Raw genomic sequence first — 24,760 nt, 5'->3', positions numbered from 1 at the left:
CTAAGGTGAGCCTGACCCAAGTCATAGTGTTTTCAATAATCTCATATGCATGTGAAAGATGGACAGTAAATAAGGAAGACTGTAGAAGAACTGATGCATTTAGCGTTGGTATTGGCGGAGAATATTGAAAGTACCACAGACTGACAAAAGAACTAATAGATCTGTGTTGGAAGAAATACAGCCAGAATGCTCTCTGGAACAAGGATGGCCAGAGTTCACCTCTCATACATCAGACATATTGTCAGGAGGGACCAGTTTCTGGAGAAGGATGTCATGTTTGCTAATGTGGAGGGTCAGGGACAAAGAGGAAGACCCCCCAATGATATGGACTGGCACAGTGGCAGCAGCAATGGGCTCAGGCGTAACAACAGTTATGAGGTTGGCCCAGGACCAGGCAGTATTTTGTTCTGTTGTGCATAGGGTCGCTATGACTCAGGACCTACTTGATGGCACCTAAGAACAACAAAAACCAGATGAATTTTGAAATATAGTCATTTTCTATAGCTAAGTGCTGGCTATGTAAAACTACTTTATTTAGGAAGTATTCTTAACTAAATATCCAAGACAATAATAGTAGTTTCCTTAGGAAAACCTTCAATGATGCAGTTGGTCTGAAAAATTCAGTTTACACTTGATGTTTGTAATAGTTGCCCAAGAAGGAAAAAGTCACTGCAAAATCTTATTTATCAGGGGGAAAAAGTACAAACAATAAAACTCTCAAAAAACTTCTCCATACCACACCTCTTGAAAAAAGAGTCAAATTAATACTCAAATAGATAAACTGGGTATCACTAATTTTTCTCCATGATACCTTTCTTAAAACTCTAAGATAGCTATACAATTTCTGTTAAGTTATAACCATTTCTAGATTATTTTCAAGTAAACATATTCTGATCACCAAAACTATTGTTTGTTTTTCTTCCCATTAAGCCAAATAATTTAATTATGACCAAAACCAAAATATAACTATAACTATATTGTGAAACTATGCATTACTAAGTCAAAATAATACTATATCTTGTCAAATTAATAATCACACTTATCTAACTTGAAATATTATACTGGCATTTAAGATTCCACCACTTGAAAAAATTGTTTCTAGTCTATTTCACTTTAAATATCAGCCAATATTCTTTAATATAAATATAGCACCAAATTACTTTCTTTGTTGGACAAAGACATAAGCACTTTGAAGCTTGTAAAGTGACTAATTCTTAATGTTGTCAAATTAAGTTAAGCAATTTAACACAATTACTAAATGTACCTACTTCTTTAAAAATTATAGCAATTAAAGAAACTATTTCACTGTCTTTTATAATGTACATAGATAACTTGGTGTAAGCGAAGCTCTTTGGACAGGATGGCTTTTTTTCTTCTTCAGAATTCTGGTAGACATTCTTCCTTGTTTTATTTGAACTTTTTATTGTAGTTTGGATGAAAGTTTACAGAACAAGTTGGTTTCCCATTAAACGACTTTTTTATATTTTGTTTCACGATACTCATTGCAATTCCCTCAATGAAACAACACTCTTCCTACTTCCTCCCTATGTTCCCATTTCCATTCGACCTGCTTTCCAGCAGCTTCCAGCCCTCTTGCTTTCAGAGTTTTGTTTGGGGAAAATGCTACCCTTTGGGTCCCCTATTTTTTACTGTGCTGCGGAGTATATTTCTTCCTGGTATTATTATTCACTTTATAGACCTATCCTCTGGTAGCGTATTGGTTACGAATCGGGCTGCGAACCTTAAGGTCAGCGGTTTGAAACTACCAGCTGCTCCGCGAGAGAAAGATGAGGCTTTCTACTCCCATAAAGATTTACACCCTCGGAAACCCTGTACAGGGTCGCTATGGGTCGGAACCGACTCAATGGCACTTAACAACAATAACAACAATTGTTTGACTTAAAGATGATTAGTAGGGGTGGGTTTAGTTCCAGGCATGAAGGGCATATAAGGGCCAGTCTAGTGATGGCAGTGGGGTTGGGTGGGTGGGTTTTACCAATCTAACAGACCACTAAGTCTGGTCTTCTTTATTATTTAAAAAATTTTAATAAACTTTTTCCCCCTGTATGTTCAGTACCTTCTACTGTGATCTTGATCAGAGTGGTAGGTAGTGGTGGACAGGCACCACCTAGTTCTTCTGGTATCTGGGAAGTGGAGGCTGTGGCACGTGTAGTCCATCAGTCCTTTGGTTTGTCAAGTTTCTCAAGTTTCCTTGAGTCTTTGATTTCCTTCACATGTCTTTGCTCGGGACGAGGAGGCATCAAGTGTTGCATCTTAAACCAAAAATTGGGTCTTAGATGGTCTCGTTCAAGTTTTTCAGACCCCAGTCTCCACTCAACAAAACAAAATGAGGAACGTTATCTTTATGGGTTAGTTATGTCAATTGACTTAAGTGTCCCTCATGACTTTGGTCATAAGTCTCCCAGCCCAGTGATTCATCATCTCAAAGTATTTGCTTATGTCGAAGAAATTGTCAGAACTTTGTCCCTGTATGTTTTATTACAGCACTGGTTATATTTGCAAAATGTACAAACATCTATGTAGAAATTGTAGTTGTTGTTGTTGTTAAGTACTGTGGAGTTGGTTCAGACCCATAGTGACCTGGACAGAGTTTTCAAGAAGCAGCTGGTAGGACCAATAACAGCGAAGTTCAAAAAAGCAGATGGCAATAAATGCTGGTGGGGATGTGGAAAGACTGGGACCCTCCTACATTTTAGTGGGAATGCAAAATAGTCCACTCTGGAAAACAGTATGGCATTTCCTCAGAAAGTTGGAAATAGAAATACCTTATGATCCAGCAATCCCTCTACTTGGTATTTACCCACAAGAAATATGAGCTGTAACATGAGTAGATATACGCACACCAATGTTCATAACAGCACTATTCACAATAGCAAAAAGATGGAGACAGCCTAAGTGCCCATCAATGGAAGAATGGATAAACAAACTTTGGTACATACAAACAATGGAATGTTATGCTACCTTGAAGAATAACAAGGAAGCTGCAAGTTACCGCATAACATGGATGAAACTTGAAGACATTATGCTGAGTGAAATTAGTCATTCACAAAAGGGCAAATATTGCATAAGACCATTATTGTAAAAAGTTTAAGAAAAGATACTTATACTAAAAAGAAAAAAAAAAATGTTTTGCTGATAATGGAGCAGGGGGTAGGAAGAGGATGGTACAGCACAGAGTAGAGGATATACACATTATAGGCCAGGTGTTGGTGAGGGCAATACACACAAAGGTGGAGAGGAATGGAACACAAGGTAGATAGGGGAACATTGAGGCAGATTTGCATGAGCTAAATGAGACTGAGGTAAATAATGATGTATGCTAAACCTTGGAACAAAAAGGCTCTGTGATACAGGGATCCAAGGCATAGTCTGAATGGGTAAAAGAGGAGAAATAATGTTAAAATGCTTGACTGTCTTATGAATATTGGTTTCCCTTGCCTACTACTGTGAAATAGACATTTGAGTGGGATAAAAAGGATTACTGGTAAATATTATTATGGAATGCTTTTAAGCCCTTCTTCAGCCTATAACTGATTGGAATACCTACAAGGGGTTCTAGAACTTGCTCAGTGAAATGGGCTTGCTGCAAAGCCTTTGTAGTGTGTAGGACACTGGGTGGAATCCTGAGCCCCATCCAGAACCTTCTGAGGTGGTATATTCCCACTTAAAAGGATAAGCAGACCAGCCTGGAACAGCTAGAGGAACAGAAGATACTTTCTTAAAGAAAGACCAGCAGGGCAAAACAAAACAAAAATGGCAGTCTGTTTGGCTATTACAAGAACAAAGCAAGCTGTTCTCCGGGAAGCCATCAAAATTTCAAAAAATAGAAAGACCAGAAAGATTTAGTAAACATTAACACAAAAGAAATGAAAATGCAAAGAAAACACACAAATAAAATGAACTAATTGTAGAAAATTACGTGGAACAAAGAAGGCAGCAGCACTACACACAAAAAATACAGCAAAATGAAAGCAATCGATTTATTTCTATTGATCATTACACTGACTATAAATGGATTGATTATATGTACCAGTCAAGAGACAGAGTGGATTAGAAAATAGGATCCTTCAATATGCTATCTACAAGAGACACATCAAAAAGATGGAGACAGCCTAAATGCCCATCAACAAAAGAATGGCTAAACAAATTTTGGTACATACACATAAAGGAACAGTACGCAACACTGAAGAATAATGATGAATCTGTGAAACACCTCATGACATGGATGAACCTGGAGGACATTAGGCTGAGTGAAATTAGTCAATCACAGAAAGACAAATATTGTATGAAACCAATGTTGTAAAAAGTTAAGCTTGAATGCTTTCCTTGATGGCTCCCCGGAGTAGAGCTTGCTTGTTAAGGCAAGGGCCATCAAGGCAAGCAATCAAGTCCCTTCAGGACAAAGCTCCCTCCAAGGCTGAAACTCAAAGGGAACACATGAGCAGGCATATAAGCTTGCTGGTGATCATGTTGGCCTACCAGTGAGTGGAAGAGGGAGAAAGGTAGCAATGAAGATATGGGACTGAGTTTGACCATGTTCCATAAACTCCCGTCAACCTGGAGATGAGAGAGAGAAGAGGAAGGGTGGGTTGGTCCAAAGTGTAGTGAGACCTAGGGACTCCTGAGCCCAAGGACAAGGAAATAGCCATAGAGGGCAAGAGCTGAAAGCGAAGTGTCCAGCTGATATGAAGTGAAGGGAAACACACAAGAATGTCCAAGCTTGTAGACGGTACCTACTCTACTCAACCTAGCTTCAGATGGCTTGATGATCAGATCTCACCTGGTGGTGGTGGTTATGTGCCATGGAGCCAGTTCTGACTCATAGCAACCCTGTACAGGGTTTCCGAGGCTGTAAATCTTTATAGGAGCAGAAAGCCTCTTCTTTCTCCCGCGGAACAGCTGGTAGTTTCGAACTGCTGATCTTAAGGTTTGCAGCCTGATTCATAACCATTATGCTACCAGAGCTCCTTAGATCTCAACTTGAGGAAGATAAAAAAACAATTTTTTATAAAGGAAACAAGTGTAAATTGCTACTATCTGGTGAACTTGGCCTATACTTATGGATGTTGTTGTTGTTGCTAAGTGCTGTCAAGTTGATTCCAACCCATAGCGACCCTGTATAGGGTTTCCACAGTGCAGCTGGTGAGCTTGAACCACTGACCTTGCAGTTCAAAAGACTTTGCAGTCTGATGCATTAGCCTATAGCACCACGCCAGGACTCTATACTTGTGGATGTAGTAGCTCAAAATACCAACTAAGAGGGAAGGAGTCTTCACATCAAGGATCAATCCTATCTCCTCTGTACATAGGGTTGATGGGGATGGGGAACTTAGATATTGGTTACCTAAAATGCAGGGGTTGTTGTTGTTGTTAAGTGCCATTGAGTCGGTTCCGACCCATAGCGACCCTGTATAGGGCTTCCGAGGGTGTAAATCTTTGCAGGGGAGGGAGGTGTAAAGGCATGAAGTGACTGGCTTACAAGTTTTCAAGAGGAAGTTTAGTTTCAGAGTGTACAAAGGAAGTAGAATTCCCACTGAGTAGTATTCATCTTGTCAAGACAGGTCTGCTGAAAAGAGATGGGGATAATATTCTTATGATTCAATAGCGAGTAATTGTTATCATGACTAATTGTAGCTGTCACACCTGTAAAGGAAGATGTTTTGTAGTACAAAGGGGGGAGTAATTATTCTTACAGTCCAGGATCAAAGGACCATCAAGGGAGAAGGGCACGAGTGGAATGTGGGACTCCATCCAGAGAAACTGTGACACCAGAGATGGAGACAGAGGTGAGGACATGGACAGCAGCTGAAGACTCTGTTGTTAGTTGCCATCAAGTTGGCACTGACTCATAGCAACCTTATGCACAGCAGAACGAAACACTGCCCAACCCTGGGCCAACCTCAGTATCGTTGCCACGCTTGAGCCCATTGATGCTGCCACTTTGCCAATCCATCTCACTGGGAGTCTTCCTCTTTTTCTCTCACCCTCCACCCTACCAAACATGAAATCCTTCTCCAACAACTGGTCCCTCCTGACAATATGTCTGAAGTATGAGAGACAAAATTTGGCCATCCTGGCCTCCAAGGAGCACTCTGGCTCTAGAGTCATGGAAAGAATAAGTGCTGGCAGCCAGGAGGCAGACTTGCAGAATGTGCCCTTCAGTCATTTAAGTGGTTGTATATTCCTGAGTGTTTCTGTGTATATTCTCCCACTGCCACCCCCCTAAAAAAAAACAACCCAGAAAGAATAGAAGCAAATACTGTTGAATGATGATGAATGGAGGAGATTGCAATCATTGCAATGAAATGAGTGTTAAATGGATGTTCTCCCACATAAACTATCACTCAATTCACAATAAAAGCTTAAAAAATAAAGAAAAGGGGGAATAGGTAAACACTGGTAAATGACAGTATGTGGAGGAAATTGTAATCATTACAATAAAACAAAACATGATTTGTTTAATGTAAAACTAATGATTTGCCATGTAAACTTTCACTCAATTCACAATTAAAAACAAGGAGCAGCTGGTGGGTTTGAACTGCCGACCTTGTGGTTCAAACTGACTTTGTGGTCTAGTGCATAACCCTGCAGTGCCACACCATGACACCCTTGTAGAAATATCTTCTGCACACCTGAATATACTCAGGGTGTACACACATTTTTATTTCTTTATCTGTTCAGCTGGTATGTCTACCTATGTACTTGCCTATGTTGTTAGGTGCTGTTGAATCGTTTCTGATCCTATGCACAACAGAACAAAACACTACTTGATCCTGCACCATCCTCACAATTGTTGTTAAATTTGAGCCCATTGGTTTTGATAGTGTCAGTCCATCTCATTAGGGGCCTTCGTTTTTTCACTGACCTTCCATTTACCAAGCATGATGTCCCTCTCCAGAATTAGTCCTCCTGAGCACAGGTTCAAAGCACATAAGACAAAGTCTAGCCAACCTCACTTCTAAGGAGCATTCTGGCTTCACTTCTTCTAATACAGATTTGTTTGTTCATCTGGCAGTCTGGGGTTCTTTTGCCAATACCATAATTCAAATTAATTGATTTTTCTACTATCTTCCTTATTCATTTTCCAACTGTATCTACTCATAGATATTGTTATTACCATACTATTACAGGATTGTGTATATAATAGTATTTGCCTATCTTGTCTTTTGCTCTTGTGCACCTCCCAGTGTCTTTCTTTGTCTATGTCATGTTGTGCTGACCTTCCCTTATTGTATATTGCCTTTCCCTTTACCCAAGTTAAGATGTGCCTGGTAGACATTCTTGAAGTCATAGTCAAATCTAAGTTTTTGTTCACAGCTGTGGTCATCGAAATCAAACAAAAGCATTTGGTACTATAAAACTGAATTTTCTCCTATCCTTGATTTTGAGTTTATACCGTTAAAGTACTGTGCTTTCTTATTTTGTTTTATACCTACCATCATCAGTTTTAATAGTAGTGTCCACCATGGACAAAACCAGTTTGATCTGAGTTGGAGAGATTTTTAAATCATCCATTGCCTAGATGGGCCCTATACTATACTTGTTAATGATGTGCTCAAATCAAGGAGATCAGAGATGGCTTCCTTGTGGAAGGAACAGTGACCTGAGCTCTATATTTACAGGATAAGTAGGATAAAGGGGAATTATAGCTATTGATTCAAGAGAACAGCATGTGGGTACAAATGCCCTATGGTGGAAGAAATCATTATGAACATGAAGAGCGAAGAGAAAACTAATGTGTCTGAAATAAAGAGTGCATTCGACAGAAGAGAGCTGGAAAGAAAGGAATGGACAGGTCCTAATGAGTCTGGTGAGCTATGTGAAGGTATTTTGTTGAAGTTACAAACGGATTAGAATTAAGAAAATGATAAGATTGGATTTGCATTTTATAAAAATGGCTCTGATTGCAATATGAAAAATGATTTGAAAAAGGGCCAAAGTGGATTTGAGTTAGGAGGCAATTACAGTAGTTCCAGGACAAGGAGATCTGATGTTAATCAGAACACAGAATAGAGCAGTATTGCTAGTTATAGAAGGAAGGTGGGCATGTTTGAGAAGAATTCAGATAAATAAATAGGTCTAGATGGTGGATTGCAGTGGGAAGTATATTAGTTACCTAGTGCTGGCTTAAAAAAAAATAAATCAAACCTCATAACCCAGCAGCTTAAAACAATAAACATTAATTATCTTGTAATTTTTGTAGATCAGAAATCTTGGTAGGATTAAAGGGGGGTGCCCATGACTGTGCATCAGTCACAAGGCTGCAATCAAGGTGTTGGCCAGGGCTGTATCACTTCAAGACTCCAGCGAAAGAATTCACTTCCGAACTCAACCATCAGGATGCTGGCAGGCCTCAGGTCCTCACTGACTATTGGTCAGAAACATCAGCTCCTTACTACCTAAGGCAATTCACAAGGCTACTCACTACAGGAAAAGATGGGGGATAGACAGAGAGCAGAACACAAAGGAAGTCATGGTCTTTTGGTAACCTACTCTCAAGGTGACATTTTAGTACTTTTACCACATATATTCATTAAACGTGAGTCACTAGATCCAGTGCACACACAAGAGGAGGAGATTATACAAAGAGGTAGGGGTCATTGGGAGTCATTTAGAGACTGCCTAGCATACACAATGAAAGAGCAGGAGGAACTGTAGTACTAGTCATTGAGACTGGGAAGGAAGGAAAACACCAAGTTTGGAAAAGATCTTAAGTTTCGTTTTGAACATTGTCACTTTGATGTGCCAATCAGTTAGTCAATACTACATGTAGTTAAAAAGGAGCCCTGGTAGCGTAGTGGTTACGAGTCGGGCTGCTACCGTCAAGGTCAGCAGTTCGAAACTACCAGTTGTTGCGCTGGAGAAAGATGAGGCTTTCTGCTCCTATAAAGATTTACAGCCTTGGAAACCCTATACAGGGTTACTATGAGTTGGAACTGATTCTGTTGAACACTACCACCACCATGTACTTATCAAATACCTACTAAGTGTCAGGCAGGGGCTCTGGCACACAAATGGGTTAAGTATTGGGCTGCTAACTGAAATGTCAGCGATTCGAACCTGCTAGCCACTCTTCAAGGAAAGAAAAGGCTGTTTGCTTTTGTAACGATTTAAAACCTTAGAAACTATGAGTTGGAATTGATTTGACAGCATGAGCTTGATTTTGTTTTATATGCCAGGCACTAATCAAGGAGCTCTGGTAGCGTAGTGGTTATGAATCGGGCTGTGAACCTTAAGGTCAGCGGTTCGAAACTACCAGCTGCTCCACGGGAGAAAGATAAGGCTTTCTACTCCCGTAAAGATTTACACCCTCGAAAACCCCTGTACAGGGTCGCTATGGGTCGGAACGACTCGACAGCACTTAACAACAACAACAATCTAGGATATATGGACTCCTGGTGTGGCTCTATAGGATAAGCACTCGACCTCAAGATCACTTTGAATCACTAGGTCATAAGTTGGAACTCACCAGCCACTTTTTGGAAACCCTATACAGGGCAGGAATGGGTCAGAAGTGACTCAACAGGACTTAATAACAACTTTCTAGGGACTGGGGATACAATGATGCACACAATAAAGTTCATGCCTTCATAGGATTCACCTTCAAATGGCAGAAGAGATTATAAACATATATAAATACATAAAAATCATATAATTTCAGGAAATAAAAGGGCTAGAAACAAAATAAAATAGAGCAATATTGGGGTTTTAAGAAAAGCTTTTTGGACACCCAAGTAGTTGTTAGAATTCTTTAGATTTCTCCTATATCCTCCTGTATGATCATTGTTCTTTGTGCCTCTCTTATAGCATGTTGTATGCCAAAAAAATATCACCCTTCCCAAAGATATCCACATCAAATCTTTGGAACCTGTGAATGTTACCTTATATTTCTAAAAAGGGTCTTTGTAGATATGATTACACTAAGGTTTTGTTTTTTTTTAATGTTTGAGCTTTGGTTAGCATAGTGGTTACAACTTGGGCTGCGAACTGCAAGGTCAGCAGTTCGAAGCTACCAGCTGTTCCGCGGGAGAAAGACGAGGCTTTCTGCTCCGGTAAAGATTTACAGCCTCGGAAACCCTGTACAGGGTGGCTATGAGTTGGAACCGACTCCATGGCACATAACAACAACAACATTGTGAATTATGTGATAGTTTACATGAAAGAATATTAGCTTTATATTCATCCTATCATATTTCATTCTATTGCCAAGGTTACAATCCCCTGCATGCATCATCAACCAACCAAAGGGTATATACCCTGCAAGCCTGCCCCCCAGTCGTCAGCACACACAGCCCCTCTTCCTCTCTGGGTCTAAAGTCCCCAGCCGCTCCATCTCTCCACATCACTATCTGTGCCTCCATCTCTGGCACCACTGTTTCTCTGGGTAGGGTCCCACACTCTGCTCTTTTCCTTTGATGGTTCCAGGCATCTCTGCTCCCTGACTACAAAGTCAATCACTCCCCTCCTTTTGCTACAGTACATCTTCCTTTACATTTCCAACCCTCACAGTCAGTCCTCATAGCAATTAGTCACTATTGTGCCACGTGAATGCCATCCCCAGCTCCTTTCATCAGCCCTGCCCACTCAGACAGATTGGATACTACTTCATGGAGATTCAACTTTCCTCTGTGCCCTCTGGTTCTAGGCTCCCTCTTGAAAGCTTGTAAGCCAGTCACTTCTTGTCTTTGTAGTCCCCCCTCCCCCCATTTTGGGTACCCAATGTCCAAGTTGTCCATCCCTGTCTACTCTGTGTATGAAGGAGGTGGAAATGATTCTCACTGTGAAGATCTGTTCCCTCTTTTGAGCTACTGCATCCATAGGTGTAGGTCAAGTTCATCAAATTGTATCAGATTACTCTTTTTTTCCTCTTCTTTTGTCTTCTAGTTGAGTTCTGATCATCCAGCCATTGAAGCCTGGTCAAGTGGGTATTATCTGCAAGTGTGGGTGTACTTATGCCTATGCCCTCTCTTCTTATCAGCCGGACGCTTCACTTTCCACTCTAGTCCTCTGCAGCTATGTCACTGACTCTGGGCCCAAGAGTCCCCAGGTCTTGCCACACTGCTGGCCAACCAGGTCTTCATCCGGGTTCACAGGAATGGGTTGAACGTGGTAGGGCTTAGCTTGCTGCTTCATTGCTGTTTTTTCCTCACTTCCTCATATCGGTGACCAATGTGGTCACCAGTCAGAGTACACATCTGCTCGTGTATTCCCCTTGAGTCTTAGTTTTGGAAGAGAGTTTGCCCTGAGGGGACCCGACCACTTGCTTTGATGTCTCCTGGGCGAGCAACTTGCTTGTTCTTGTAGTAGTCAGTCAGACTTCCATTATTGTTTTGTATTTTCTCTGTTGATCTTTCTTTCAAGAAGTATCTTCTGTTCTTCTAGCTGCTCCAGGCTGGTCTGTTTGTCCTTTTCAGTGGAAATTTCCCACCTAAGAAGATTCTGGATATGGTTCAGGATTCCACCTATAGTCTTATGTAATGCAGAGGCTCTGCAGGAAGCCTCCTTTACTGGGCACGTTGTAGCCCTATTTTAGGTATTCCAATCAGTTATAGGCAGAAGACGGACTTACAAGCTTTTTGTGGTGATATTTCTGGCTATTCCTTTCTCTCCCCCTCAAGTGTCTATTTTATGATGGTATGCAAGGGAAACCAAGATTCATTGTTTCACCCTTTTGCCCATTCCAACCATGCCTCAATCCCTGTATTCTAAACTAAGGTTTTTGAAAAGAGAATATTACCCTGGACTATCCATCAAAAACCAACCCAAACCATTGCAACTGAGTCATTTTGATTCATAGTAATGCTATGACAGGGTAGAATGGCTCCTTAGGATTTCTAAGGCTGCAATTCTTTTATCTTTTTCCCTCTGAGTAGCTAGTGGATTTGAACAGCTGATCCTGAGATCAGCAGCCCCATGATGAACTTACAGCGCCATCAGGGCTCCTGTAAACTATCCAGGAGGGACCTAAATGCTATCACATGTCCTTATAAGAGACACAGAAAAAACGGGGAAAGGAGGCAGCATGACCAGAAAGACGGAGATTGGAAGGATACAGCCACAAATCAAGAAATGGTAACAGTTACAAGTGAAGAATGCTGAAGGAGGCAAAGAATGGTCTCTCTCTAGAGAATCCAGAGGTATAGCAGCCCCTGTCAGGACCTTGATTTTGGACTTCTGTCCTCCATGATTGTGAGAAAATACACTTTGTTGTCTTATGCTAGCCAGTTTGTGGTCATTTGTTGCAGCAGTTACAGGGAATTAATACATCCTGTGAATGTTATTTTCTATCATTATATTCATGGCATTTATCACAAGTTGTAACTGTTTGTTCACATGTTTGTCTGTGTCTCTAATATGTAAGTCTCTAATATGAAAGGCACAGCTCCTTCACTGCACACCCAGTTCCAAGCAAAGTGTCTGAAACATATTAATTATGTTCTTAGGCAATGTCAGAGTATCCAAAAAGCAAAGTAAACAGAGGCTTACTTGTGCTTACTTACAATACTGCAGTAATCAATTGCACATTTTTTCAATGCATCAAAAATTTTGCTTCTGGGCATGACTGGCATGTATCTCTCTCCCAACCCCATTACCCCTTTCCTACAGAATCAATGCCTCTGTTCAAATTTACAATCTCTGACAAGGACAGAGTACCCAATAAGCAATGTAAACATGGATTTACTTGTGCTTATTTACTAATCAGTGTGAACAATTTCATAAATGAAATTGTGAAATTACTCATTACAGATTAGTAAGTAAGTTTAACTTTCTTATAGGGTCATCACCATTATTCTTAGGAAATGCATGCTGCATGAAAGATAGGGTCATCACCTCTATTCTTAGGAAATATATGCTACATGAAGGAATGAATCAATGTTCCCATTAATAACAAATCTTATAAGACAGAGACCATGTCTACTGATCATAATTTCCAAAGCCCCCAACTAAAAAACCTCAAAATGGACAAATAAACAAAAACCTTTGTTGAACTAGGTTTAGGAATCAGGAAGTTTGCACTGTAGATACTGTGCTGCAAAGTATTTGCAGAGTGATCACCTCAAAACTATCATGTATGTATACAGTATTAGACTTCACCGGTTTGTTTCGTATCTGTTCTTCCTAGTCCTGATGAAGATATAGTTCAGATATTCATTTTCACATGCCTTACATGTTATACAGAGTCCTGGTGTGGTGCTGTGGGTTAATGCATCAGACTGCAAAGTTGTTTGAGCTGCAACGTCGTTGGTGCAAGCTCATTAGCTGCTCCTTGGAAACCCTATACAGGGTCGCTATGGGTCGGAACGTACTGGACAGCACTTAACAACAACAAGATAAATGTAGGAGTCCTGCTGTGGTGCTCTGGGTTAACACGCTGGACTGCAAAGTCGGTTTGATCAGCAAGGTCAGCGGTTCAAGTTCACCAGCAGATCCTCAGAAACCCTATACAGTGTTGTTATAGGTCAGAACTGACTAGAGGGCACTTAACAACAACATGATAAATGTTTTTATTGTTTTGAGCCCCAAACCTCTGCTTTCAGAGGTGTTCTTTGATCATATGTAAATACTCCCTTGGGCCTTCTGAAACAGTAAGAGGGCTAGAAGGCTCTCAACAAACCAAAGTTTGGTAACCTTGGAACCAGAAAACACCTGAGGGTTCTATAATTACATGACTCTACCCTTGAGGAATTTACTAGTTATAGAGATTACAAGAGAAGACTAGGCCGAAGTGACAGGATCTTCAGAAGAATCCAGTCCATGGGGTGGCGATTAAATGCTAAATCTAGTCTTTTTAGAAGTCCTAGGTCACTACCTGGAGTCCTGGTATGGCGTTGCAGTTTACAGCATTGGACCTCAAGGTGAATTTGGACCGCAAAGTCAGTGGTTCAAACTCATCAGTCGCTCCTCGGAAACCCTTTTCGTGGTCGCTAGGAGTCTAAAACATTTAATTACAACATTTTACTGCCTAAAGAGAACGCCAGTCACAAGTTTAGCGGTCCATCTCCTCCCGGAGATTCCTTAGGTTACCTGGGCAACGCCTACGTCACTGCGTAGCTTCACGTGCCCGTTGGCGAGAACTCCACATTGCGCAGGTGCCTCGCGGGAGCCAATGGACGCGCCCGGAACGTTGGCATCACCTGGCGGCCGATCCGATCGCGAAAGGGCGGGGCCGAGCGGCCGCGGGAGCGCGCTGACCTTTCCCGGGCGAGCGGGCGGTTGTCCGCGTCTGGGTGCCAGGCGCTTCGGTCTCGTAGGTTACGCACACAGTCGCTTCCCAGGGGCGGCCTAGATTCCCGCTCAGGCAGCTGCACCCTCCTTAAACCGGAGGGAGCCCGCTAGGCGGGGGCCGCGATGGTGCGAGTCCAGGGTCGGAGGTGGAGCTGACTAGGGGCCGGAGGTCTGAGAAGAGTCTAATCGAGTCGCGGCCGAGCACGAAGCCCTTCCTTGCCCGTCGGGCCCGGGATTTCCCGCCCGCCTCTTTCCATCCGTCAGGGTCACGCTCCTCGCTGGAAGCCCTGAATTCTGTGCCCCCCAAGCCCCGGGCCCCCTGCGGGAATGTTCAAAAATGAGTACCAGGTAACCCGAAATGACTCTCCAACCTATCTTTAAGTTTCTCCTCTTGGGTGAGAACAAAATAACATCTTACACCGCACCTCCATAATATGGTCCATTTCGGGGTAGCAAGGAATGAATCTATGAGGGGGTCCGGGGAGAGGGGGGAAGCATAAACATAACCAAGGTTTAGGACTTGCCTTTTAATCTCTACCTACCTCAGTGCATCCTCAAGGTGTTTGAATTGCCCAGATTCTGGTTAAAATGCTGACTACCCAGTTAAAATACATCCTACCCAGTTCTCCTGAATCAGAATCTTAGAAAATTGTTAAGTGTAGTCAGTGGATTTGAGTCTTAGTGACCCTGTGTAGGGTTTCCAAGGAGCAACTGGTGGGTTTGAACCACTGACCTTGTGGTTAGCAGTTCCGCGCTTACCGTACAGTACCACAAGTGTCTAGGGCACTGTTTAGCCTTGCCACTGGGTGTTTCAGCTGTTTAGAGGAGAGCATAATTGAGCGAAAGAATGGATGAATCCTTTAAACCAAGACAGAAAATAAGCACTTTGACTATGTGCTGTTTACTTTCTCCCAAAACTGGGGAGTCAGGGGTTCTCTAACACTGTGGTATATAATAGAAGCGCTTGGGGTTCTTGTAAAAACGCAGCTTTCCTGAATTCACTGCAAATCTGGTGAATCATTTTTTGGAGATGGGGGTCGCTTAATTTACTTAATAACACGTGAATTCTGATGCAGGTAGTCCAAGGTTCACGCTTGCAGAAATCCTGCAGGGTCAGTCACCTGAGTATCTTGGGACATCTGCTCTCCTCACATTGGCCCATCTCCATTCCTAGCCTTACTTGACCCTGTCTCCTGCCCTTCCCTTGTCACCTCTATTTGGGGTTACACTCTATTTATTTACAATCTACCATTTCGTTTTGAGCCTTGCTATGGTGCTGTGGGATGAGCACTTAGCTTGGTCATTCCAAGGTTGAAAGTTTAAACCCACCAGCCACTCCAGGGTTGCTAAAAGTCAGAACAGAATTAAGAGCGCACAAGAAGAGAATCATTTCATCCTGGCTGTCCTGGTGAACTTCCTTGTGCCCAAACAGCCCTCTGCTGGTCTCCACCTCTTGGTGGTTTCTGCCTTTTCACCAGACATTACCTGTCTGCTTAGAGTGCCTTCAGAGTATTCTCTGGTTGGCTTCTATCCCATTTTATATCCTTCAATAAGTTAGAACGGTTATAGGGTGTGTGTTTTACTTGATATTGTCCCTGTTAAGTTCCATGAAGTGGTTTCCAACTTACAGTGACCCTGTATGGGGTTTTTGAGGAGTGGCTAGTGAGTTTGAACCGCTGACTTTTTAGTTCAAACTGACCTAGTGGGTCCACTGCTTATCCTACAGTGCCACACCAGGACCCCTTCACTTAATCATTGTTGTTAAAGTGCTGTTGTGTTGGTTCCGGCTCATAGCGACCCTGTATAGGGGTTCTAAGGAAAGACTGGTGAGTTTGAATCTCCATTTGTGGTTCAAAAAGACCCTGAGATCCAGTAAAGTATAAAAGTGTATGGCTACAAAAGTCACATGCCCATTGTGGGAAATTTGGAAAACAAAAGAAAGTTAAAAAAAAGGCTGCAGCTGGGAATTGAGATGAGAGGGAGGTTGCTATCTCACCAGGTATAAGGCTTTTTCTCTTAAAGAATAATGTTTCGAACTTAAAATTCATAGTGAATTATGACCTAACCTGGCAAGTTATAGTAATTCTTTCTCACATATGTTGTTGTGAAGTGCCTTCGAGTCGGTTGCGACCCTGTATAGGGTTTCCGAGGAGCAACTGGTGAGTTTGAACTGCCGACCTTGCAGTTCAAACGATTTTGCAGTCTGGCGCATTAACCCACAGTACCACACCAGGACTCCATCTCTCATATAGTGTGCGTACATAATAATGCCTAAGGAATAAGAAATTAAATGCCCTAACTCCATGCAATTACTTGTAAAAAAAACTCAGGAGCCCGGTTATCTTTTTATTATCTTGAGATTTGAAAGCTGGAAATTCACACAGATTTACCCATGCTGCTTCTAATTCAAACAGGTCATTAAAGAAAGCTGCTTTTAGTCTTCAATGTCCATTCTCATTAAGTTCCTTGCTATAAACATGGCACTCTTCCTCAGAAATAATAGTTTGTTTAATTGAGCCTTTGCTGTGTGCCAAGCACTGTGCTTTTTGATTTGCATGTACTATTCTCTCAATCCAACAACCTACTCTGTAGATGAAGAGTCAAAATGTTAAGTAAATTTATGGTTAGATAGTTAAATGGCAACGTTGTATTTGGAACCTAAGTTAGTATGACAGCAAAGTGTGTTGTTGTTTTTGTTGTTAAGTGCTGTTGAGTCGGTTGCAACCCTGTGTACTGTTTCCAAAGAGTGGCTGGTGAACTTGAACCACAACCTTGCAGTTCAAACCAGCTTTGCTGTCCAGTGCATTAACCCACAGTGCCACACCAGGAAACTGTGTAGCCAGAGATTATTGTCAAGATTTATTGGCCTGGCTTGAGAATTGAATTTAAACATCTTACTCTGAATTGAATAGAATGTACCATAAGCATCATCTGTATATATTAACTATTTGACTCTCATACTTGAGCTATTTGTGAGGTGTGTATGGCATAGATCACTTAATGTGCACCATTCTTGAAAAAAATCTGTTAAGCCATTAATTCTAGGTGACCCAAATCAGAGGAGTTGTGGGTTAGATACAATCAAGGTATCAAGTAGGAGTAACAGTAGGGATAATGTTTCCACCAGATGTACTAAACTCATAGAGTTTCTGGAACACAGTTATAGGCTCTGTAATAGACTATGTTTCCTCCTTAGCTTTGACTTTCACTTAAGTATTTTCTTTTTGTTTTCTAGGGAGGTGCATTTGTTGAAATTTTCAGCGCTCAAGGAAAAAATCCTGGAGCAAAATGGAAGATCCTTGGCAGTCCATCTGTGATTTGGAAAGTAAGTGTTCGAAATTAGAGTCATGTAAACCCTGGGAAGAACCATGAGTGCAGATTAAAACAAAAAAGTCTTGATCCATTTTCAGAACTGTTTTCCGTTTTTTCCCTCCAAAACCCTTTTGTGACGTTGGCTGCAGCCCTCCCAGACTGCAGCGCTCCTCAGTGCTGAAGACCTTGCACGGGTCTCACAGGCCTCCTCTGTATGCTAAGTGCTACTAAGTTGTTAGGAACTTTGCTATGATGGGGAACATCTCTACAAGCCCTGGACTTCTGAATTTCATGTTTTCTTCATCTCTAATGACTTATTTTACTCCTCTTCAGTCTTCATTTGCACTGTTACTCTCTGAAACTTCTCACCCACAAACTTCAGGGCCTGTAAAGTTACTCAGATGTCGAGATGGCCCTCTCAGACCCCTGACTTTGATTCTGAAGGTTGCTTGCTCAGTTACTCTCACTATAGAAAGGTCTCACACATTGGGACCTGTAGGCCATTGATCATTCTATTTCCCCTTGCATTGTGTGTGTGTTTTCATTCTCTGCCTTGTCTTTCCTCTCTAGCTCAGAAGCCGTAATCCATCATTTCAGTCACTTCTTAGTCAAGAAATTGACTGCCCTTGCTCTTTTATCCTTTTATCATTCCTGCCTAGCAAAACCCAACTTTTTCTGAATCCCCAATGATCTGTCTTCTCTGTGCCTGCATCTGGGCTGCTCAGTACCTTCAGAGAAAATGTGTATAACTTCTCAGGTTGGTAGTACTATACTCTAAATCCATCCCAAATGGCCCAGAAAACTCTCCAATAATGCTCTTATGTTCCTGTAGTCTCCAAAATGATTATTTCTCTTCAGGTTTTCAACCATCAATACCCAGCCCTCCTTCCCATCCCAGGTCCTCCTTCCCTCACCCCCCAGAAGACCTCACCCCTTACTTCAAAGGGAAAGCAGAAGGTATCAGGTAGAAACTATTTGCCTTCATTCAGATCTAAAAACCTGCATCTATCCCATCTTTTTTTTTTCTTCTGTGTATTCAAGAAAAGAATACTTTAACGGGCATCTTATTCTATGAATAGTTTTTAAAAGGTATTATTTATTGAGAGCTTAGTATTTGCAAAGCATAGCAATAAGTATGTTACATATTTTATTTAACAGTTAATAATAACAGTGTGAGGTAAATACCTTTATTCCCCATCTTTTAGATGAGAAAACAAACCCAGAGAGGTAAGCCACTTGCCCTAGGTTACACAGCTTGAAAGAGAGAGAAATTGTGCTGTGAGAGTAAATAGCAGGGAGATCAGGTAAGGTTTCCCTGAGGAAATGACCTGAACTGGAAGAGCTACCTAGGTAGAAGGTGGGGCTAGGGGAGGTACATTGTGCTCAGGCAAAGGAAAAGAAGGTGGTGGGAGTCTGTCGTGGAGAGTGAGTAAGGAGTGCAAGGCAGGAGGAAGAGAGGGCCTACATTATGCAGGGCTTTATGGATCCTGCTGACAATTATGATAAATGGTATGAGAATTTTAAGTATATTCCTAACTTGTACATAGATGGAATGAATAATATACTTGGGGCATCTGTTTGTTTAAAATACACTGACGTGCTAATGTTATGAGTATAATATATATAAATTTATGTGACTATTACTTAGTTCATGGAGTTTTGGTGTGGCACTGTACGATAAGCACTCGATCACAAGGTTGATTTGAACCAAAGATTGGTGGTTTAAACCTGCCAGCCGCTCCTTGGAAAATCTTTGCAGGGTTGCAGTAGGTTAGAACTGACTTCATGGCACTTAACAACAACAAAAACAACATTACTTAGTTCATAGCAGCCACTAGTTGCATTGCATTTCTTACCATATACAAAAAGTCGTATGTCATCCTGAAGAGTGGGAGAATGTGAAATGTTTCACTGTGAAAAAGTTACCTTTAGAGGCGGCTCTTGATGGTGGCTAGGGTGGAGGTGCAGTGAAGTTCGGCGTCTGCAATACCATAGAAAACCAGGCAAAGCAGATCCAGGGCAGCGCTCCAAAACTCAGAGCCACAGAGATAGGAATATTTTAAAAGTTCGAAGGCTTATAGATAGTGGAACTTGTAGCAAAAGTAAGAAATCGCATACTTTTGAATCTGCCTGGCGGGTTCTGTGGCCCAGAGCCCAAAATTTGGGCGAGACTAAACAGCAAGACCAAGCGGGGGGAGCAGACACACCACGGAAAAGGAAACCTTGGAGCAAAGGTGGACAGTATGCTTTGTCGGTTTTGCTTTGCTCTGATTTTCCTTATTTAAATTATTTATTTTTAATCTGTTCATTGTCCACCCCCAGCCCCCACCACTGTTTGCACACCTGCATTCTGGTGACTCGAGGTGAAGCCTGAGCGAGTGGACACCCCCCACCCTTGCTACTTACTGGTGGGTTCTTCTGCCACGCATTTACACAGATACACTCAGCCCAAGAACAGGCCCTGAACTGTTTTTTTTTTTTAAAATATGGCAAAGGCCAGGAGAGGGCTATAGAGAGGGAAAGAGAGTTTAAAAACAAAACAGACTGAAAATTAAATTAAATCCTGAGGTACAGCATAACAACCAACAGTGGCATCTTGAAATCTCTCAGGCAGCTTTGAATGCAAAAAGCTGAAGAGAGGACGTTAAAGTCATACTCATACTGGTGGCTGGCTGTGTGCCATGGAGTCGGTTCTGACTCATAGTGACCCTGTACACGGTTTTTGAGGCTGTGGATCTTTGCGGAACAGAAAGTCTCATCTTTCTCCCGTGGGGCAGCTGGCCGTTTCAAACTGATGACCTTGCGGTTCGCAGCCCTATTCGTAATCACTAGGCTACCAGACCCACAGATTTTTTTTCTTCTTCTTCTCTCCTTTCTCTCCCTTTTTCGCGATTCTAGACTACAGTATTCAGTCTAGTTTTTGTTGTTGTTTTGTTTGTTTGTTTTTTTTGCTGGTGCTCTTTTGCTGTTTTAAGCTCCCCCTTTTACCGTTGGGGGACTCTTTCTCTCCCTATATTACCAAAGAAGAGACAGCATCTGCTGCCATATAGCCAAGCTACAATCACACTCTATAAAACACCAAAACCCAGGCAAGAACCAATACCATATACCAGGGAGGCAGACAACACCTGTGAAAGTTACTCAGAGTTAAGCAATAAAAAGAATGAAAAGGGAAGCTCACATCCTGATTACATCTACCGGGAAGCAATCAGAAAGCATAAAAAAATACCAAAACACACACTCAATTAAGTATTAAAGCCACAGATAAACACTAAACATGTCCAAGAAGCAAAAGCAGATGACCATATCAGCATATGTCCAGAAACAAGATAAACTTTCTGAGACAAATGACCTAGAGGTACACCTGGACTCCATTCTGGAAGGAGGGTAGGCCTTGGAAATGCCTGAGAAGGAATTCAGAAAAAATGATTATAAAATGTTTCAAAACATTTTACAATGGAGTTGAGAAAAATAAGGAAGAAGTCAGGAAAGTGCTCCAGGAACAATCAAATAAGATAGATACAGCATTGAAAACAATTCAAAACCTACAGAAAGAGGTCCAAATGATCAATAACAGAAATAATCAGAAATAGACAATACTCTGAAAGGGCAAAGGAGTAGAATAGAAGAGATGGAAGGCAGAACCAGTGAGCTGGAAGACAAATCTCTCAATACCACTAAGATAAAAGAACAAACACAAAAAAGGATAAAAAAAATCTGAAGAAGGTCTAAGATTCATGTTGGACAACATGAAGAGGAATAACTTAAGAATTATCAGCATTCCAGAACAAGAAGAATCACACAGATCCACAGAGGAAAGAGTTGAAGAGCTACTGGAAGAAAATTTCTCTAACATCCTGAAAAGTGAAAAGATAAACATTCAAGAAGCTCAACGAACCCCAGTAAGGATAGACCCCAAAAGAAAATCACCAAGACATATCATAATCAAGCTCTCCAAAATCAAAGATAAAGAGACACTCCTGAAAGCAGCTAGGCAAAACAGAAGTGTTACATACAAAGGCAAGCAAGTCACATTAAGCCCGGATCTCTCAGCAAACCATGCAGGCAAGAAGGCAATGGGGAGACATATATAAAACCCTGAAAGAAAAACAAAAGTGCCAACCAGGAATCCTTTATCCAGCAAAGCTATCAATCAAATATGACAGTGTAATCAAAACATTCCAGGATAAACAGAAACTAAGGGATTTTGCCAAAACCAACTCTGCATTACTGAACATCCTAAAAAGGGAGTTCTGTGTACTGAGAACCAACAAGAACAGGCAACAACCAGAGATTGACATACATGGCAGCACCTCCCAGAATTAAATCGACAGAAGGAAGAGTCCAGAATAGAACAAAACTCTTAAGAACAAACACAGAGAATCTGGGAAGTCAATCTATGATCAAAACAATTACAATGTAACATTAGGTAAACTCGTAGGAACAGAGATCCAGATAGTGAGAAGGTCAGGTCGATTATAGGATAAAATAGACTGCACTAAATGGACAGAAAAGTTAATGGACTATAAAGCAACCTCAAAGAAAATTAACACTTCACAACATACCCAGAGAATGAAAATCCAAGAAAAACATGGAAACATTAAAACTATGAGGAAACTCACAAGAAAACACAAAAAGCATGAACTCAACAAAGGAAGACACACAGAGCAAAGAAAGCAGCAACACCACAAGAAAGCAAACATAATAGCAGTAATTAATCCCTACCTATCTATAATTATACTGAATGTAAACAGATTAAATGCACCTGTTAAGAGACGGAGAGTGACAGAATGGATAAGAAAACAAGATCCTTCAATATGCTCTCTGCAAGAGACACATCTCACACACAGAGGCAAAAACAGATTAAAAGTCAAAGAATGGAAAAAATATACCAAGCTAATTGCAATAAAAACAAACAGGAGTGACAGTACTAATCTCTGATAAAATTAACTTTAAGGCAAAAAACAGCATAATATATAAAGAAGGACATTCTCTCATGATTAAAGGGACAATTGAACAAGATCAAATAGCCATAATAAATATCTATGCCCCCAGTGAAAGAGCTCCAAAATATATAAAGTAAACTCTAATAGATGAAGAAAGAAAGAAATTAATCTACAATAATGGTGGGTGATTGTAATATACCACTCTCAAAAATGGATAGAACAATGAGAAAGAAACTTGACAAAGACACAGAAGAACTAAACAACACAATCAGCCAACTGGACCTCATAGATGTGTACAGAGTATTCAACTCAACAACAGCACAACACACATTCTTTTCCAGTGCACATGGAACATTCTCCAGAATAGACCATGTCTTAGGCCACGAAACAAATCTCCATAAATTTACAAATATCAAAATACTACAAAGCTTCTTCTCAGACCATAATGCTATCAAATTAGAAATCAACAATAGGAAGACCAAGGAAATCAAGTCAAATACATGGAAAATGAAAAACACCCTGCTGAAAAGCGACTGGGTAGTAGAAGAAATTAAACGTGAATTCACAAAATTCCTAGAAATGAATGAGAATGAAAACTCAGCATAGCGAAATCTTTGGGACACGGTTAAAGCAGTGCTGAGAGGAAATTCAGTGAAGAGGAGATCCGGGTAGCAAAGAAACATAAGAAATGCTCACGATCACTAGCCATTAGAGGGATACAAATCAAAACAATTATGAGATATCATCTCACACCAGCAACAGCAGCAAAGATCAAAAAAGCAGAGGACAACAAATGCTGGCGGGTTTTTGGAGAGACTGGTTGCTCCTGCATTGCTGGTGGGATTACATAATGGTCCAACCTCTCTGGAAAGCAATATGGTGCTTCCTCAGAAGGTTATAAATAGAAATACCTTATGATCTAGCAATTCCTCTTTTTGGTATTTACTCACAAGAAATATGAGCTATAACACGAGTAGATAAATGCACACCAATGTTTATAGCAGCACTATTGACAATAGCAAAAAGATGGAGACAGCCTAAGTGCCTATCAACTGAAGAATGGATGAACAAACTGTGGTACATGCACACAATGTAATATTATGCTACCCTGAAGAATAACAAGGAAGCTGCAAGCCACTGCATAACATGGATGAACCTTGAGGACATTATTTTGAGTGAAATTAGTTACAAAAGGAGAAATACTGCATAGGACCACTACTGTAAAAGACTAAGAAAAGAACCCATACTAAAGTATGGGGGAATTTTTTTGCTGGGATGTGGCGAGTGGAGTGAGGGGACGATGGGAAGGTGGAGCACAGGGTAGGGAATAGACATAGGATAGTTTGGGTGCTAGGGAGGGGGGCAATACACAAGAAGGGGGAGGGGAGTGGAAGAACAAAGTGGATGGGAGAACAATTAGGCAGGTTTTCATGATGTAAGTGGAAAAGAGGTAAATGATGTATGCACAGCCTTGGAAAAACAGGGCTCTGGGATACAGGAATTGAGACATGGTTGGAATGGGGAAATGGGGAAAATAATGTTAAGTTGCTTGGCTGTCTTTTGAAACTTGGTTTCCCTGGCATAGCATTATAAAATAGACACTTGATGGGGAGAGAAAGTAATAGCCAGAAATATCACCATAGAAAGCTGTCTTCTGTCTTTAACTGATTGGAGTATCTAAAATGGGGCTACAACCTGCCCAGTGAAGGCAGCTTCCTGCAGAGCCTCGCATTACATAAGACCATATGTGGAATTCTGAACAGCATTCAGAATCTTCAGAGGTGGGAAATTTCCACTGGAAAGGACAAGCAGACCATCCTGGAGCAGCTAGAAGAACAGAAGATACTTCTTGAAAGAAAGACAGTCAGGAAAAATACAAAACAATAACGGCAGACCTACTGATTACTGTAAGTACAAGCAAGTTGCTTGCCTAGGATACATCAAGGCAAGTTGTTGGGTCCCCTCAGTGTAAACCCCTTCCAAGACTAAGACTCAGTGGGAATACACGCTCTGATTGGTGACCATGTTCGTCACCAATAAAGGGAAGTGAGGGAAAAAGCCAACAGTGAAGCTGCGAGCCAAGCCCTACAACATTCAATAGACTCCTGTGAATCTGGGTGGAGACCTGGTTGGCCAGCAGTGTTGCAAGACCTAGGGAATCTTGGGCCCAGAGTCAGCAACATAGCCACAGAGGACTAGAATGGAGAGTGAAGCATCCAGCTGATAAGAAGAGAGGACATATGCATAAGAACACC

General features: G+C 41.3%; 1 protein-coding gene across 1 annotated transcript in view; it reads left to right on the top strand.

Moving 5' to 3' along the window:
- Nucleotides 1-14,447: 14,447 nt before the first annotated feature.
- The window catches only part of LOC102834024 (chromosome unknown open reading frame, human C3orf67), a 443,079-nt gene continuing 432,766 nt past the window's right edge, over nucleotides 14,448-24,760 (top strand). Inside the window, exons 1-2 of the mRNA XM_006862094.1 lie at nucleotides 14,448-14,595; nucleotides 17,483-17,572. Of these exons, the coding sequence (XP_006862156.1) occupies nucleotides 14,575-14,595; nucleotides 17,483-17,572 (111 nt within the window). The 5' untranslated portion in view covers nucleotides 14,448-14,574. The remainder of the gene's footprint in view (nucleotides 14,596-17,482; nucleotides 17,573-24,760) is intronic.

Source organism: Chrysochloris asiatica, unplaced genomic scaffold (genome assembly GCF_000296735.1).
Source record: "Chrysochloris asiatica unplaced genomic scaffold, ChrAsi1.0 scaffold00046, whole genome shotgun sequence".
Classification (NCBI taxonomy): domain Eukaryota; kingdom Metazoa; phylum Chordata; class Mammalia; order Afrosoricida; family Chrysochloridae; genus Chrysochloris; species Chrysochloris asiatica.
The sequence above is the reverse complement of the archived record's forward strand: the minus strand, read 5'-3'. Positions and strand labels throughout refer to the sequence as shown.